The sequence below is a fragment of the Symphodus melops genome (genome assembly GCF_947650265.1).
Source record: "Symphodus melops genome assembly, chromosome: 1".
In the NCBI taxonomy this organism is placed as follows: domain Eukaryota; kingdom Metazoa; phylum Chordata; class Actinopteri; order Labriformes; family Labridae; genus Symphodus; species Symphodus melops.
Genome location: NC_136691.1, coordinates 36,628,446 through 36,647,618, shown reverse-complemented (window position 1 = coordinate 36,647,618; position 19,173 = coordinate 36,628,446). Strand labels below are relative to the sequence as shown.

Below are 19,173 nucleotides of genomic sequence, written 5' to 3'. Positions count from 1 at the left end.
TCTGTGGTTACATGCCTGAAATAAGGTCTGTGGTTAACACAAGTTTAAGAGATGTTGGCGTTTTGTTAGACGAGATAAACTGCGTTAGCTAAGACCCCACTTGTGAATTTTTAAGTTTTTGCACGTGATGAAAATGGCAGTTGCTAACAAGTGGCTAAATGAGACTATAGTGGTTGTCTGAGACATTAAACGTAATCACGCTGGAAACTCTCTCACTAATCCTCTTTACAGCCTCTAGTCATGTTTTTCAGTGCTCTTGCAAATATTAGGTTAATAAACAACTTATTAAGCTACGGTTTTGCTAGCTTTTCAAAATCGCTGATTAAATTGATGAAGTATAACAGTAATGACGTCAAAATCAACTGACGGTGGTTTAGTTCACCTGTAGCTTAACGTTAGCTTTTTACTTCTCTCGACTGCATTAACGCTTCAAACTTCATGTTCATCTGTGAAGATTATCCAGCTGAACGAAACAGCTACGCATCAGAAACGTGTTTGCCACAGAGCTTATTTTCTGCAACGATCCAAAATCCAATGCAAAAATCCCGTAGGCGAATTCTCGTTCAACCCCATGGCAAAGCCAGGTTGGCCTACAAAAATACGTCATCACTATTCCTGTCTATTTATGGCAACTACCACTAAATAGACTACTACTACTATTACTACGAGCTCCTTTCCAAAGTAAATAGCTACTTTAATAAAGCAGTAACTCTGTTAGTAACTCAGTAACTGTTTTAGCAATCTGCCCAACATTGTTTATTATTCTATGATTATCTTGCAACACATCAATTATCACGGAATATTTATTTTTTTTACCCTAGGCCACCTATTGTATTGTGTAGCGCATTGCATTGCGTCACTTTGCAACACAACACAACACGATGTGTCGTGGCGTACCGTATTGCATCGTGCTGAGAGTTACCCAGCCATTCCCCCCTTTATCAGTCACAGAGAGGAAATGAAGGTTACAGATTAAAGGAAAAGAAGAGCCAGCTAGAGGGGAAAGGGTGGGAGTCGGGGGGGGGGGGGTTGGGGGGTGTGCAGAGAAATTCTCGGATCTTTTTTTAATCAAGTTGAGAGGGGGGGGACTTCACAGAGGATGCTGAAGGCATCTGTTGACACAACAGCTCTGTGCTTTTGCTCAAGAAGGTCCTTTCATCTGTAATTAGCTTTAATTAGTCTAATAAGTTTGACTGTATTCTGTGATAATGAAAAAGCTTCTGTAGTTGAGTTTTGACCAGAAATAATCCTCAGCAGCTAAATGAGGATCCAGGATTGTCTGTATGTAAAGGTTGTGATGTAATAAAGCTGATGAGTGTGTGTAATGAGAAGCTTACTGTGAGTTTGATCACATTTATGGCCTATTACTTCAATGGATACTCAGACGTGTTCTCTGCCCTTTCATGGCACGTTGTGAGTTATTGCGCACTGGCTGAAATTGATTATTATAAAAAGCGCTTTTTTCATTGCATTTCCACAGCCAATTGATGGTCTCTGCAGGTGACACCTCTAGGGTAGCAGAGACATCGTTTTTAAAGATGAGCCTTTTGTTCTCCTTTTTTCCTTTGCCTTTGAAGAGGGCTCCTCCTGCGTGTTGTCACAGACCCACCTGCTTCGGGAGAGCTCAGAGCATAGCTCACCACTTTGTCACCAATTTCAAACCATGAAGCCCCTTTTCTGCAAATGCAGCAATTATTTCAAAAGCAGAAAATGAAACGAGCACTCAAAAGTTTAGCGTGCGGAAAAGCCTCAGAACACTCTTGTCGACTTTAATCGTGCTCGCCTGTCCATGCTTGTCTCCTCTTCACCTGCTTTCCTAAATGTTTTCATCCTGTCTTTTCTCTGTGTGTATTTCTCCTTTCTCCAAAGAAACGAACGTTAATATTTTAACTATTTTGATTAATTTGCCCCTGTGTCACCCTCTGCTTCCTCACACTGGCATCCTCTATTTCACTTAAAGTAAAAAGGAGCGATGTGTTTTTTTGGGTCACGTCGAGATGGATCTTATAGGCAGTAATTGGATGCTTGAGCAGATTCCCCTGCACAGTAGGAGGCTGGTCCATTATCTTTCACCATCGTGAAGTAATATGCGCCTGTCCAGGCTGCCCTCATCATCATTACCCATGCTGTGGACGCCTGGTGATGGAGCAGGAGCAGGAGGACAGGGCATACATCATATCAGGACTCATCCGTCTTCCTGCTTCTACCCGAGACACCAAACTGTGCTCACTCACATGAGCGTTCGTGGGCAAAGGGATGAGAGAGAAATGAAAGCGGCCGTTTGTATTCACGTACCGCTCCGATGTATCGTTAAGCAATACATCATCACCCCGGCCTTCTCTGGCCACTTGTGCTCTCACATGATAAAGTCATCTATCAACATCCACCAATGAATGTTTCATTTTACCCTCTTCGATTTCATTCCCTCCATTGCAATGCACATCTTCTCTGCCAGGAAAGTGAAATCTAGGGATCCATTCATCAAACACACAGTTAGACATACAGACATAAGCACTCGTATGCCAGCTAATCCTGCAGAAATGCTGCACGGCTGCAGGTAATATTATTCATGCTGTTTATCTGAAGACCGTACACCTTGCTAGAAAGTGCCAGACACATTTTTCCACGTAGCATGAGTCACACAGTTTACAATAAGCAGCTGATGGATGGACCCCTAGTGAGCAATCCATTATTACCCACTACAGCTTAGGGGCTGATGATTAAGTGGAAGCACTAATTGAGGCTGCCGCAGTGTGCATGTGTGGCATTCTCCGTGTTATGCTAATTAGGACAACAGATTGTGACAAATGGTGACCAGGTCCAGAACACGATCAGAGTCCTTGGGGCTGCAGGTCTTTCCCATGATCGGTTGCCCCTCTGCCATCACAGGATTTAAAACGTAAGACACATTTTTACTGAAACAACATTTAAGTGTTTAGTGGGGGATGGATTGCTGTCAACTGACAAAAGACATTATTAAAATTCAAACCAGAAACATGCACAACAGCAGAGTGGTTGATTTACTCAAAATGTAGAGGTTCAGGGGGGGGGGGGGAAGAGTTTCACCAGCATTATTCAACACAGTTTTGGCTTTCAATCAAATCCTATTTCACAATTGTGCTCCCTGAAAATTAACATTTTAACTACTACTAATACTTTTAGTCATAAAGGTTGTCATAATTTATTGATTAATTTACTTTCTGTTTTGTTTTATTCTTTATTTAAATTACTTTATCATAATGTTTTATATCATAACAAAAGCACAATAATGCAGACAAATAAAGGTTTAATGTTAATATGACGTTTAATCTGTGTTGCTGTATCAACTTTAGATACTAACATCTTTTATACATAAACACCAGAGCCTGGGCACCATTAATCAAAAACTTGACATCAATAAAGGAAAACAGTTAATTAGTTTATTCCATTGATAATGAACTGGAGGTAACATTAACTGGTATTGTCAAAAAATTGCCCAAACATGAGCTTTTTTCAAAGTCAACAGATTTGGGGACATCATTATTTAGAAAAGTTCAATCTACTAGAGATTGTACAGTAGAGGGTATGGTCTTGCTCAGGTTGACTTTTATATAATAGTGGGGTTTGGAAGTGAATGGAAACAGAATTTATTGGAAGTGAGGTAGTTAGAGGTTTTCATAACTGATTTACAAATTAATATCCATGTAGAAAAATCAATAAAAAAAATTGGTGCAGATAATGAACAATTACCAGTTTAATGGATGTTTGACCAGCTCTTGAAAACTCACTACATCCTTTTGTATCCTCGGGAGAAATGAATGCTTTCAAAAGGTATACACTTAACCTCTTAAAGGAAACATAAGGAAGAGTGTGTTGCCTTAAAGTCATATTGATGCAACTCAGTGTTTTAAATCATCTCTTTATGACTCTTTGGCGTAAACTAGCCTTATGCAAAAGCCCCTGATACACCTCAAGTCCCCTCTTCAAGTACTGCTTTCAGCAACACCTGATGTTGTCTGAATAATCCTTTGTGGGGTAATAAGGGGGGGGGGGGGGGGATATAGATATGATGTGTATTGCATATTTCTTTCAATGTCAGTCATGAAGACAGAAGTGCTTTAATAATTGAAGAGCTCAAAGTGAGTAGGATGGGTTGTTACCTTTAAGAAATTACAATTACATTACCTCACTTTGCATTTACAGTGTTAAAGCTTCTATTTAATGCACCTGGTTCGGCACGCCCTTTTAACTGTAAAGTGTGCCCAGTGCTGTGACATTAAAAAAAATCAGTCACCATTAGCATGAAGCTAACCTTCTAACAATGATTTTGAAACCACCTTTAGCAGTCGGGTCAAATTACTTGTTTACTGTGCTGCTGCAGTTTTCAGAAGGTCACCCACGATGCAATGCATAATGCATGTTTAATACACTTTCATTTTGCTTTACCATTAGAATATTGTTACGACCTGCACCCTTTGGAACCACTTCTTTTCTTGTATCTCTAATTGAATGCTGGGAACCACAACCCCATTACTGTGGTACTGTCTGTTCTGCTAAACCTGTCAGTTATGGTGAAAAGAGTTTGTACAGGAAGACAAGAGTGGAGGGATAAAGTGAAGGGCGGGATCCAGACTGATGGATCAATCTCAGACTGACACAGTAAATGTCCAGATCTCACATCTGCCCGTAATTGTTAACATCCCACTTCACATTCTGGCCCAGTTCTACCCATTCTGACTTAAATCCTGGCCCACATAGGTTTCAGAGCACTTTGTGTATTTTTTCTTTTAGCAGTAATGGACTCTACGGCGGGGCTGACCTTTGTGCCTGCTGCGAAAGGTATGTGTCCAGAGGGCAGCTAAGCCAAGCTAAGCCAAGTTAAGCTGGCAGTATGGATCTCGATCAGAGCCAGGCGAAGAAATCAGAAAGAGATCAGGAGGTCATCTCCTGCAGGCATGGCTGGCTGCTGGTGAAGAACTCTTCATCGATCGGTTGAGTGTGATAGATATCGGCCTGAAATTGAGCAGACGGGCACAGGCAGGGTTGTTTCCTCACCTTTTGGCCTCTGGGCCCTTGCTCAATGGGTGAACAACAGGGGCACAGGAGAGACGTTTCTGTATCATGGCAAGCATCAGTTAAAGCACCCCGCACATCCCTTCCCTGAGCCCCCGCAGCTCTCTCATCTGCAGGGAAGAACGGAGCACCGGCTGTGTCCCTGGTGTCTGACCTTGATTCTCCCAGAGCTGAGTGACTGTTGTTAAAATTCATCAGGGACGCATGCTCCTCCCTCCTGACCCACTGATCGAGATGTATTACAGGTATCATATTCATGAGAGTTGCAGGGAATTCGTCCTATAAACTTAAAATATTGTACTTCCCTGTCCAGTTATGGTTTATTCACAAGCGCCTTCTCACAGCATGAGGTGTAATTCATGGCCACGGGGCTCCAGAGGGCGGCTCTGTCTCTGTAGCACCAGCCATCAATAATACCTACCTATATCTTGTACCTCAAACTGTTTCTAAAAATTGTCCTTTATATTACAGACATTCATGTTTACATGAGATGCACTGAAGATGAACAGAATACATGCTTTTCATAAAGGAATCAGGAAGAGTGTTTTTTTTTTATGGTGGGATTTGTCAGGTCAGCATTGTGTTATTTCCACAAATTTCAGAGTTTACCTGTTAATCTTTTTCTCTCAATAATCATTTCCAGTTTAGAGACTTTAAAAGTGACCAAAACAACAATACTGTCAATAAACCGTTCAAGAGCAACAGTACAACATACATCATCTCATCTCTGAGTTCACTATGCTTAGTAGATTCTGAGTTTACAGCTTGACTTTTTCTTTAAGTTCCTTTGTGAAATGTCTGGAGGGATCAGTGGACAATGCTTTTGTCTTTTGAAGTTTTTTGTCTTATTATGCTGCTTCCACAGTCATTCTAGCTTGATCATCAAAAGTCAAATTCAGGTCAGACTTTCAGAAGTAAAATTCTTACCTGCTAACAGTGAGTCATTGAATTCAACTTTTAAAGCAAATGTTTACATTTGCTTTAAAAGATATTAAGTCTTTTCCTTTTGAGCGACCTCAAAGACTCAGAGAAGCAGCGAGCAGCTTATTAAGGTCAAACAAGCTTCCTGTTAAACAAGTTGTGGTCTTAAGGTGGTTATTTGCTGGACCATTTGTTGGCCAGAGTTAAAAGGACAGTACAGGAAATAAAGTCCTCCTGAACTCTAGACAAGTATTTTTTTTTTCCCCAGAATTTTTCAACAAACAGAATAAAAAACGAACTAACTTATTGAATGGAGCTTCACCACCTTGAGCTAGCACAGCCAGACCACCTGAACTGTAATGATTTCACACTTGACGTGGGTCATGAACAACAATCACCTGACAAACATTTTCTCCCAGTTGTTGGTCGATTTCAGCTTCAAGATTTCTGGTCTCTCCCTCTGCTCTGCCATCTGTACTGCTCTCTTCTCTTCAGCACTACCACCAACCCTGCATAAACCTACAAGCTCCGATTAAGGGGAATTGAGATACCATCTCATCACTCCTCAAATTTCTGTGTGTAAAATATATCTGCAAGGAATAATGAGGTTGTAGCCTGGAAGCCAAACACAAACTATATTCTGCAGCTGCAGTAAACATTTCAAACCATTACAAATGTGAGTTGTCTGACTGAACTGCAAAATATTTACTATCTAATCTACCTCTCAACAAGAATCATTTCCAAAAATGTATAACTATTCTTATGACACACCCATCCAAAATGCTGTATGAAAAATAAAATGGTAAGCATATTAGAAGTTTGTGGAGGGAGGGAGTTAGGAGAGCAAAAGTGTTAGTATGTGTAGAGAAAGGCAGATGTCCAACGTTGACTGCTATCAAAGGTTTATGCCAAATAAAGACAACATTAAGGTATTCAAAAACAGAATGGACAGGGGCAGCACTTCATCTCAAGAGAATCGAAAAGATTTGGAGTGCCCCCCACTGATTGGTTAAAAAAAGGCCTTAAACCCTGCTCTCTGTTAATGGATGGGGGATTTGCCCCTCTACGGCATCTATAACACCAACATCTACATTTTACACATTTTACTCAGTCTGAGTTTCGTTATGCTTGTGAGAATCTGTTTAAAAGTTACACAGGAATCTGTTCTGCTTTTGACTGTACCATCCCAATGGATCCTTGTGGTTTAATCACTTAGTTAAATGTGGTTTCACATCAATAGCTCAGTTCCTCTTGCTGATCCCTTTTGCTTCATCTTGTTTTACTACTGCAGGAGGTTGAGGACATGATACCCCTCTGATATGCAGTCTATGGTTTTTACCCAAGGCGAGGTTTAAAAAAATAAAATTAAAAAAAAGTCAAAGATTTGCAAAATATAAATCTCCCAAACTTAATTCTTTGGGGACTCAAAAAGAAAATATGAGGGTACCGACAAGAAGAATTCAAGCTACTAGTTTGGTGTTGCCAAACTTCCCAAGTTGGTTTGAAAATATAACTCATCTCAGGTCAGAGGGGCTGAGGGCCACCCTCGACCACCTGGACACGCCTTCATAGTTCATGTCATTGCAAAGTTTGATAGAAGCAATTGATGTTGAACACTCATCTTCAACTAATTCTTTGCCTTTTTTATGAGTATATACCTTGGCAAAGACCAATTGAAAGGAGGTCAGTCTTGTGCCAATCACTTCACAGGGACTGCCCGTTGATATAGAGTTATACCCACTAATTTGCCATGAGCTTTAATCTTAAACAGTCTATAGCGGCCTCCAACTTACAATTCAAATCTTTGACATATCACCACTTATGTGTGGTTGAGTTCCGCTATGTTCTTTGACACTGATTGAAGTGTCTTTTCCATAATGTTCATTAATGAACGACAGACCTCCTGACATGGCCTTACAATGCTTGCTAATTCAAAGGCACCCTTTCATTCTGTCCACATGATCCTCACCATGATCTCCCATTACCTTTTCGTTTAAACTTTCCAAAGCAGATCCATCGATCTGCCATCGATTATCGAAGAAGCCATCAAGTAATTCTTCTACCTACCAGTAATGGCCAGCAGTAATTTGAAGATCAGGTCTCTGACCAGCATGTGCCTCATTGAGGCCATTGCCACGTGCTAAAGACAGGTCTTCGTGTGCCATGTACTGCAGCCAGTCAGCCAGGAAGAAAAGAAGAAGACTGGAGAGGGAAGACAAGGGGGGGAACTGGCTCATTCTTGGATGAGGAAGAGTGGGAAGAGAAGAGACCGGAGAAAGAGAGAGACCCTCATTAAAAGGCAGTGTGCTGGCTTCACAACCATCCCACCACTTCAATGCGCTGTCATGTGGTGATGTATCGCTCTGCATGGTGCTACCAAGGCCTTTATTCCCACTCTCCTCCATGTTTCTCGCTTCTAGCCAATTAAACGCCCACTGGAATAGAAGGGAGGAAGTGCCACATTGAGCGTCGCACAATGTGGGGAGAGGAACTGATGAAAGGACATGTCTCTTTTAGTCTGCTTAATAGCTTCAGGACTCTGTATGAGTGGCGTTTAATGTCTACAGCATATAATTTACTATGCCCAAATTTCACTTTCCTTGCTCTTCAGCATACTTTATCACCAAGGGATGTAAATGTTTATCAGAACTATGAATATTCAATTCATCATACAAGTTTGTTTACTGTCCGTGTGTTTCATTCTGCCTTGCATTTTCTCTTGAAATTACATGAAAGATAAAAAAAAGTACCTGGTAGTGAAAATACCAGATTAGTGTATCATTTCATTACCTTGACTTCTGCTTTTGGGTGCATCTTAACAGCTTTTATGTTCCCAGACATCCTTATATGAGTACAGGCCAAACCTCTATACACTATTTACTGCCTTCCCCTCTCCTTACTGCACCATGAATAATGCAGGCCCAAAAATCCCCAACTCACCGCTGTGCTTGACCTGTTCATTTGTTGCCATAACCAGGACACTAGGATCAGGATGTGGATGTGTTAGCAGCAGAGGCTAATCGCAGCACCAGCATGGGCAGCTCCTCTACTTCTCATGCTGCCCATGTCATTCAGGCTGACACCATAAATCTCACTTATTTTCAGATCCAAGCGAGACACAGGCAGAAATTACGGCCCAGAGCACATTACCAGCCACAGCATCGAGCTGAATGCTAACAGAGAGATCCGTGATAAAGCAGACAGGCAGTTCTTCCACAGATTATTGAACAAAAAGACTGCTATCTGTGAGACTGAAGGGTGGCAGATCGACTGGTAAATAAAGAAAAAACACCAGAGTCAACAGCTGACAATCAAATGAACTAAAAAGTAAACTGCATGCAGAGATATCTCTTTAAAAAATGAATAAAAGCATTTGTATATTGTACAGTTGTCTTTTTTACATTTCTATCTTATTGTTCAGACTTACTGGAGAGGAGAAAAATAATACATGTCAAAGGAAGACACAAAGAGATGTACACAAATATGATTAACGTAAAGAAAATAGCCTTTTAGTTTGTTAGCAGTCTTTTAACAAAACTAGCACTCTCATACGGTCTCTCGTAAATCCACTGCAAAAGTAACAAAAAATTCAACGTTCAAATGCCCATAATTAAAAGGTTCATCTTTTGATTTCCCCAGTTACACATGCCCAGATACTGCTGTTTCCTCTTTCATACTGTAAGATTACTGAGGAATGCTGCAGATGTACTTTGCTGGTCTCCATTGGGTGTTTAATTGTGTTGTCTGTATGTGAATGTGTGTCACAGTGAGATCCCGCTGTGGCCTATTACGGCCATGCCCTGCTCTCTGCAGCTCTCAGCCTGCTGCTGGGTCATCTCCAGCTGCTGTAATCTAACATTAGCCTCTGCTTTCACCAGGTCCCAGCCATTTACCCCATCATGTATTATAGATGACCCTCTGGAAATGGAGGACTCCCACCAGACACAGAATTAATTTACAGCAACTCTCAATTTTAAGGGGAATTGAATCAAAGTCATGCAGTGGCACGGAAAGAGAGGGGTTTATATTGCTATATAACACTGTCACAGTCTATAAAATTGTAATGAAAAGTCTTTTGAAGATTAAGTGGTTTTTTTGTGATTCATTGGTATCTCTTGGCTCAACTAATAATCATTTCAATCCAGAGCTGAATGGTCTCAGTAATTGATGCCTATAACGACCAGTCTCCTTTCAACCACATTTATTTTAATACCTTTTATTCACAAGCTCACAAACACAGGGATTCTTTAGACTTTCTGTTTATAGAGTGGTAAACAAATCTTGAGTTCCTCCATGGTGACAGTGGTATACACATACAGATAAAGACAGGAAGTCAGACACTGTAGACTGGTCGCTTGTCAGGTTCATTAATATTACTTTAAATGAATGTGACGTTTTATTCAACAGGCATCTGTCTACAGTTAGATTTCTCTGTGAAAAGGAAAATAATGGCATTTCCCTCAGTAGAATAGCTTTGAATTGTCTGAAGAGCTACAAGTTCATTAAAGAGCAAGGGGGGGGGGGGGGGGGGGTATCTTGGGACCTGTGTCTATAGAAATGAAAAAAAAATCAGAGCTGGTCTTTTGTGTAAGAATTTCCCTATAGTTGGATAAAAACTTAGCTTATAATAGGATACTTTTTGTAATGCTGTACAATGAGCCACAGTCAATTCAGTTCCTGAATAGCAAGACGCCTCAGTTGTGAGAAGTTGGCTTAAATCCGACCTAAGTGCAGCTTTTTAATGTGCTGCCTGTATTTTTCCATAGAGCACTGTGCATTGTCTTTGGGTTGAATAAGCGGAAGGGACAATGCAGTGGGACTTTATAAAGCAATGGTTAGCTCAAACTTTACTTAATTGGCCCCAATTACCTCCTGTGACAATCCTGGTGTGTGAATATGTTTAATGAAAGGTTAAGATTCATGTTCAGAGCTATGAAGCCATGCCATCAAATTTAAAGAACCAGAGCTGTCTGAACCACCCAGGTCTCTAAAAGTACCTACAGTCCAGGGAAAATTGCAGAATTTGTGTTTCTTTCTCATGTAGCCTGAATCAATAAAGTATCTATCTATCTATCTATCTATCATCTAGTTATAGCTGATTGGCTGGCATGTGCTAATTTATACCACTGGTTGCTAACTGATGGCAATTTAGGTTCCAATATCAAATAGATAAAAAAAAAAAACATTATTCTGTTCTACAAAATAACTATTTGCTTTATCCAGTGCTTAATCTATCTTTGTAGACAAAACATTTTTTTCAATTATGATGTAATCCTTTTATTCTTTGGCTACATGAATAAATATTAAACAGCCAGACAACTAACACAACAGCCATATCTCTACAGCTTATCTGTGTGGATGAGCATTATAGATCAAATAATATAACTACCGTAAATTCCGTACTATTGAGCGCACCTGGATATAAGCCGCACCGGCTAAAAATAGGTAAATTAATGTATTTGTACATATATAAGCCGCACTTGATTATAAGCCGCAGGTGTCCACGCTATAACAAGAGCTATTTACACAGACGTAGGCTACCGGTAACATCCGCAAATACTGTAGCGTCCGTACGGAAAGGACGACGAGAGCGTTCAAATAATAACTTAATAACCCGATCACTGTCGGCCGTGACCACGCCGTTTACAGCAGAGAACAAAACCACAACTTGTCGTAACAATCCAACTCTCTCCCCCAGCGTTCTCTCATACAGCCACTCAACACGTTCTCGCTGGTGCATTCACTGACTCTCCACATAATCGGAATTATGAACACATTATCAACTACTGACTTTACAACATGAACAGTTACAATACGAAGCCTAGCCGACGGTGTCTGTAACACGGCTGATGAAAAAGATGACCGTAATATATTTCACAAGAAAAAGTCCATCCATTCACTGCCTCAGAATGACTTCATTACTCACTTCCTCAGTCTCTGTTGTCGCTGTCAGTGTCATCTTAACGTGCAGCAGCTCTGTTAGCTTCTTTGACAGCCAGGTCGATCGCCTTTAACTTGAAAGCTGCATCATATGTATTTCTCCGTGTGTTTTCCATGATGAGGGTGCGTGCATGAAGCGCAAAATGACTGATATTAAGATCCGACGTGACGAAGTCAAATGTTTTTGCGGCAGAAGCTCATTGTCCCCCATAAAAAATCCATGCATTAGCCGCACCGGAGTAGAAGCCGCAGTGCTCGAAGTGTGAGAAAAAAGTAGCGGCTTATAGTCCGGAATTTACGGTAATTGACTGAGGGTGTATTCACACCTACCTTGTTTAGTCTGTTTGAAACCAACTTGGTCTTGGTTCACTTCCAAGCGAACTCCGGTATGGTTCATTTGAGGTGTGAAAGCGACTGGACCTCAGTCCGACCCAGTTTTAAAAATCATACGGCCATAACAGGCTCCCGTTGGCACGCGCATTAAGGGAAATCATTGTTTGGTTAGCAGCACAGTGTTCTTGTTTGTTTCTATTGCCTACGTCTTTGATATAAGACGCAGAGGAAATCTTCGATCTATCTTTCAGACACTTTCACTGGTGTTTCGCTCTGTTCTTTTATTTTCCAATACTTTTAAATCACACAGACTATGAAAATGACAACAGCTGCAGCAACGTTTTCCTGGCGCTTCACTTCTTGTTATTTTCCACGCGGCAATCTGATTCTCCTCCTTTCCCATGCGCCACATACTTCATTTATATCCTTGACCATATTTATCATAACACTGGTTGATTGTCCACACATAGACTGACATTTTTATTTTTTTTTTTTTTATATTTTTGTACCTCTACTAAACAGATGTAATTGTTGCTTACAATATTGAATACCAGTTGTTTGATTTCATTTTGCAATTACCACCTTCCCTGCCCCAGACCTTTTTGTTCAATGATTGAACAATCTTTGCACACATGCGGTTTTGTTTACGAATTCTGGGCCTCTTGCGAAAAGTGCAATGTAAAAACAAATCACACCAAACCAAAAAAGAAACATTGTGTTTGGTCCAGACCAGCGCCATATAGCTCTGGTCCAGACCAAAGAAAGCGAACTACAGGACTTTCCTGGTGTAAATACACGTTTGCTTGTTGGACAATACATTTTCCAAACACAGCACAATATCTTCATTATTTGTGTAACAATGTAGGCCCATCGGCTGAGCTTTAATCAGCAAAAAAAAAAAAAAACGGCAATGCAAACTTTTAATCTATTAAGTAAAGCTAAGTGTCAAAACTTAAACTTCACTTTGGTAGTTTTTTTTTTTTCATTCTGATCTTTGCAGGTCAGTATTGTTCTCGTCTTATTTTAGTGTAATTTATCTGTTCTTCTTATAACTTTTTCTTGCATTTTTCTCAGCATTGTGTGTGTGTCGTTTACTGCACTTTGAGTTTCTTTTAGAAACTAAATCTAAAATAATTATTATTTTATTGTTATTCATGTATAACCCTTAATCTATGAAGTCCTCTGAAGAGGACTAAATTAGATGCACACTTTTCTTGTATAGTGGATTCTTATTTTTATAAAGCCAGTGAATAATAGGCCAACTGTACAGGTAGAACTGTCACTGAATATTAACTATGTATTTCAAACAAGCTGGAATATGAAACATTTCTTTTAAGTGGTCATGTGAATTAGTAACACAATGCACAAGTGGAGGCTAATCACAACCATAGAGACCCTAAGAGGGCCTTCAAATCACTGTGGATGCAGGACTACATGAATTAAAGTTGGATTGGATCCTGGAAACAATCAGTGACTCTATGTTACATTACTGATGATATGTTTGAGCAGAGGAGCAAATGATCAATGGAAAAACACTGGTGTTATAGAGGATAGATCATCTCTAATATGAAAAGAAGATCTTGCAGCTTTTCATTTGTCTCCTATTGATAATCAAGTAAAATCAAATTTGATCAGCCTTTCAGAAATTTTTAACGACCATCCGACCACAACGTTTTGTAAATTACTTTCATCATTTAGCTAACTGAAGAGCCTGGCAGGATAGACAGTTTTTTCATCCTGGTAATTGAATTTGAAAGCACTTGAATTTCCCTCGGGATCAATAAATTATCTATCTATCTAATTATTCACAATATTTATGGAAACCACATATTTGTTTATTTTTTCACACAAGCAATTCTTTGGCAGATTTAACAGTAAATCAGAAAACAACCTTACTTTTATGTATATTTTATTTTATAGAAGTGTATATTTTGCGTGCCACGCAATACAGCATTTGCAGCCGAAAGTAATTTCCATTAAATTAGAATAGAATAAATCTTTATCATCCACCAGAGGTGGAAATTTGCCTTGGGCTCCCCATATACATAAAAACAGTGTAATAACATTTAAGAACATTCACAGTCAATAGCAGCTACATTGACATAGTAAAAATAGATTTGTGTCATGGTTCCGATCTCATCAGTCATGTTGCAAGGTTAAGGATGTTTACTGCACTTTGAATAAATGATTTCTTAAAGACATACAGGTGGACAGAGGGACTCTGTAGCACCTCCCAGAGGTCAGTGGCTCAAATTGGTGGAAGAGAAGATAGGAGTTTTTTGATAGGAAACTCCTGGCTTTCTTCCTCGTCCTTTCAGTAAGATATTGAGCCAGAGGTTTTTGTGTGCATGTCTCCCTGAGCCTTGAATAATTTAAAGGCATGAAACTTGCAAAAAATGGAAAGAGACAGTTCTAAACAAACTCAAAACAAAACAGACAGACCAATTAAAGTTGCTAAAGATCATAGTTTTGTTGTAGTCAAAATCAGTCTTGGTCTCAAAAAGGTCTCGAGGCCACTTTTTGAAGGTTCCTGTTTTGTCTTGGAATTGAAAGCCTTTTCATTAGGGCTGGCTAGACTGGGCGGAATTTAACCCTCCTGTTGTCCTCGGGTCAAAATGACCCGCCACTGTGTTAAAAAACAAAAAAAAAATCCCCTAAACGATATTTTTTTAACTTGAAATTTTATGACTTTTCCTAGATTGGCACCAACAGTAGTGAAATGTTGCTTTTATTCACATTTCCATGTAAGCTGTACAAAAAAAGGTACAAAGGTGGTCTTCGGGTCAAAATGACCCGTGAGGCAAAAAGAGTTGAAATCACAGAGTTATTTACACACCACAGAATGTTACAATGTTTTAGATGTTTTAGTCAATCAGTAGCAGAAGTAAACAAGACAAATCATGTGGTCTTCTCGCGGACTGCAGTGCCTTTGATCAGTCTCAGATCAATTAGTAGTAAACGTGAACAAGACAGTAGCAGAAGTAAACAACACAAAGGCGTTCTCGCAGACTGCAGAGTTCTTTTTCTGTGGATTTCCAGAGATTATAAAGGTGCTGCAGATGACAGGGCCCCGAATTCTGTCTGTGCTGAAGCCATGAGTGAGCGTTATAGCGTTGAAGAGGCTCTAGAGCTGATTTTTTCAGATGTCCAGCAAGACAACTCTGATTCAGAAGAGGAAGTGGAGGATGTATCAGAAGAAGATGGGGAGGAATACAACCCAGAGCATGATGAATCATCTTCAGAAGAAGAAGAAAACCCTGAAGCTGAAAGAGAGACTTTCCTTTCAAAAAATGGCAAAATAACATGGTCCTCAGCAGCATATGACCAACACGGCAGGCATGCAGAACAAAACATCATAAAGATGACCCCAGGACCCACAAGGTATGCCCATGACATTGTCTCTACATTCTACCTGTTTATCACACCAGCAATAGAAAAAATAATCCTGTAGATGACAAATCTGGAGGGTTTTCGCAAATATGGAGACAGCTGGAAAAAGATGGATGAGACTGACCTGCAAGCCTACTTAGGGCTGCTAATCTTAGCCGGTGTATACAGGTCCCGAGGTGAGGCTGAAGCTAGTCTATGGGATGCAGAGAGTGGAAGGCCAATTTTCCAAGCCACAATGCCACTCAAACTCTTTCATACCTACTCAAGACTGCTACGATTTGATGACCATGAGTCAAGACCAGCAAGACGTGTGACAGACAAACTTGCAGCCATGAGAGAGGTCTGGGACAAGTGGGTGGAGCGGCTGCCCTACCTCTACAATCCAGGGCCTGACGTAACAGTGGATGAGCAACTGGTTCCATTTAGAGGTAATCTATTTTCATATTTGTAATAAAAGTGATTTTCACTATTGATTTGTCTGACTGTTTTCTGTGACACTGATACTAATCACTGATGCTAATGTCTTCTGTCCAAAGGTTGTTGTTCTTTCCGGCAGTATATGCCCAGCAAGCCAGCAAAATATGGGATCAAGCCATGGGTGGCTTGCGATGCCAAATCAAGCTATGCTTGGAAAATGCAAGTCTATACTGGGAAGCCGACCAGTGGATGCCCAGAGAAGAACCAGGGGATGCGAGTTGTGCTTGATGTGACAGAGGGACTGAGGGGTCACAATCTCACGTGACAATTTCTTCACATCTTATGAACTCGGACAGCAGCTCCTGAAGAGGAAGATCACCATGGTTGGTACAGTTCGAAAGAACAAGCCTGAGCTCCCACCTGCACTGCTTGCGTCAAAGGAGAGAGAGGTTTTCTCATCAAAGTTTGCCTTCACGCCCACCACCACTCTAGTTTCTTACCTCCCAAAGAAAAACAAGAATGTAGTTCTTCTGAGCACACTGCACACAGACAGTGACGTTAGTGATCGTGAGGACAGGAAGCCAGTCATCATCCTAGACTACAACCGCAACAAGGGAGGTGTGGACAACCTAGATAAGGTGATTGGAACATACAGCTGCAGAAGGATGACTGCCCGCTGGCCCCTTGTCATCTTCCACAACATCATTGATCTTTCCTCCCACAATGCCTTTGTGATTTGGAGAGAGATCAACCCAACCTGGATGTCTCGTAAGCAGAACAAGAGGAGGTTGTTCCTGGAGCAGCTTGGAAAGGCACTTGTAATTCCACTCATTGAAAGAAGGAAGCCCCACACAGAAGCCTCAGCAGCAGTTGTGAAAGCTATTCAGAGTGCAGGAGCTCCTGATCAACCTGAGGATCCATCTACCACAGCCACTTCCCCAGCTGGGGCAAGTAAGAGGAAGAGACATCAGTTCTGCCCTCAAAAGAAGGACTGTAAAACACATACTGTGTGCTGCAGGTGTAAGAAATATATCTGCAACGGCTGCACACTTGCATACTGCCCTACATGTGCCAATTAGTTGAATGGGTTATGTTATTTTTCATATTTTTGTATTGTACCTTCTCTTAAATTGTTCACTGGAGAAAGAAAAGAAAGAAACTGAGTCATTGGGATGAATAAAAATGCATTCAAAACTCCTTTTTGCACATCTTTTCTTAAGCTATAGAAATGAAGTGAAGAGGGAAAACTCAGGTATTCACACATTTTGTGGTGAATGACAAGTTGTTTCTTCAAGCAATTTGAAATTTGCTGTTTAAATTCAATTAAGATGCTTATATTAGGGGTTTAGTGAAGACGGGTCATTTTGACCCGGAGGACGCAGGGTGTATACAGAAAATGAGGACAACAGGAGGGTTAAATCAAGACCATCACTGATTTTTCCAAGCCATTACTGTGATTGAAAAAATAATATATATGATATTAAAATTAACCCTTTTATGTCTTATGTGATTTTTATCGCCCAGTTAAGATCTAAGTAATTGACACACCCTTTGCACACCAGATGATGATTTTTTAGTGATATTTATAGTCTCGATCCCTAAGTGTCTTGGTCTTGTTTCAGACTCAGAACACTCTTGTCTAGGGTCTGTTTTGGTCTCTCAGTGTAGACTACAACACTAAAAGATTATGAACTATGCAAACATCTTTAAAAACTGAAAACATCTGAACTGAAAGTTAAAATATAAAACTGGAGCTGTCACAGACCACTGTTATGGCAAACACATGTAATCTTTGGTACTTAAACTCACCATCAGTTATTAGAAGTTCACCAAGGGGGGGTTTCTGATTTCATAGTGATTATAACGACCAATTAAGTGGTGATTGCTCAAACCTCTTGAGTTTATACTTACTTTTTTTCTGAGCTAGTTTGACTGTTTTTCTTAGACTACATTATACATTTCTTAGGCCTCTGACCATTGTTGTACTGATGTCTCTCTCTATCTCCTTCTTTCTCTAGGACTCTCAGATTTTGAACACAGCTGTGCTGACAGGAAAGACGGTGGCTGTCCCAGTAAAAGTAGTGACCATCGGAGTAGATGCCTCCGTTACTGATGTCTCTGATGCCGTCAAGTGTCGCTCTACTGACGAAGATGTGGTTAAGGTCAGTGAGATTAATGAAAGAGAAATGTACAGAAGCAAAGGGAACACATTTAATTGGCTCTTGTTTTCTTTCTGATCACATTTAACTTATCTTGTAATCTTGAGACATCAGTGCTGTGGTTTTACCCATGACAGTGAGTTAATGTCAGATGTATTCTTGAGATCTTGACTAAATAAAATGTGTAGGTGCATGTGTGCCTTAAGGCTCTTGTAGAAACAAGCCTTTGCATATTGTTTTTTAGCATCTGCTTTTTGTATTAAAAACCTAAGTGGAGACCTAGGAAATTAATCATGTATTAGAGAAAAACATATTTTTACACATTGCTTTGTTTGAAAATTGAAGTGTTACATGATGGCTTACATGATGGCCAGAGTTGAGAGTTTTCTTGAGCCTTAGCGCTCTACACAGACAAAGTCTAAGTCAGATCTGTATGGAGCCACAGTTGCATGATTTATTTCTACAATCACTCCAGAGGTTTGACTGGCACCACAGTATTTTAGATAGTTGCCGCGTCCCTTTTTTTTGTGCAAGACTTCACCTGACCTGAAAGTCAGTGTGAGATATATACCAACTCAACTGTACTAGCTTGTTAAAGTCAAGTAAAAGATAAATATGTACATTCAATGACTGACACTTTTTTCCAATGCAGAAGCTTCGTAAACAGAGCAGTAAGGCTTTTGCAAAAGATAGATGAGAAGATGTTTCTATGTTTAGCTCATCTATATAAATCCTCCAGAAAGGATAAACAAACACCATCAAACAACATGAAAGTGTGTGTTTGATGTGAACTGACTGTTGACAGGTTGCTCAAATTTTCCTTTATTTTTAGAGCCCCTTTCAAACCTGGGGCATGAGGCACAGCAGGATTTTAAAGAAAAAGGCCCCTTAAGTTGAGTTCTGATATCTGTCGACTTTGCTCTGCAAATAAGAACAGCTCCTGAGGAGAATCCCAATGACT

The 19,173-nt window shown here is 40.2% G+C and overlaps 1 protein-coding gene across 1 annotated transcript in view; it reads left to right on the top strand.

The window, feature by feature from the left end:
• Nucleotides 1-19,173, top strand: part of LOC306841594 (transmembrane protein 132C) — a 152,748-nt gene that overhangs the window by 114,021 nt on the left and 19,554 nt on the right. The window contains exon 5 of the mRNA XM_079371537.1: nt 18,072-18,215. Coding sequence (XP_079227663.1) covers nt 18,072-18,215 — 144 coding nt within the window. The remainder of the gene's footprint in view (nt 1-18,071; nt 18,216-19,173) is intronic.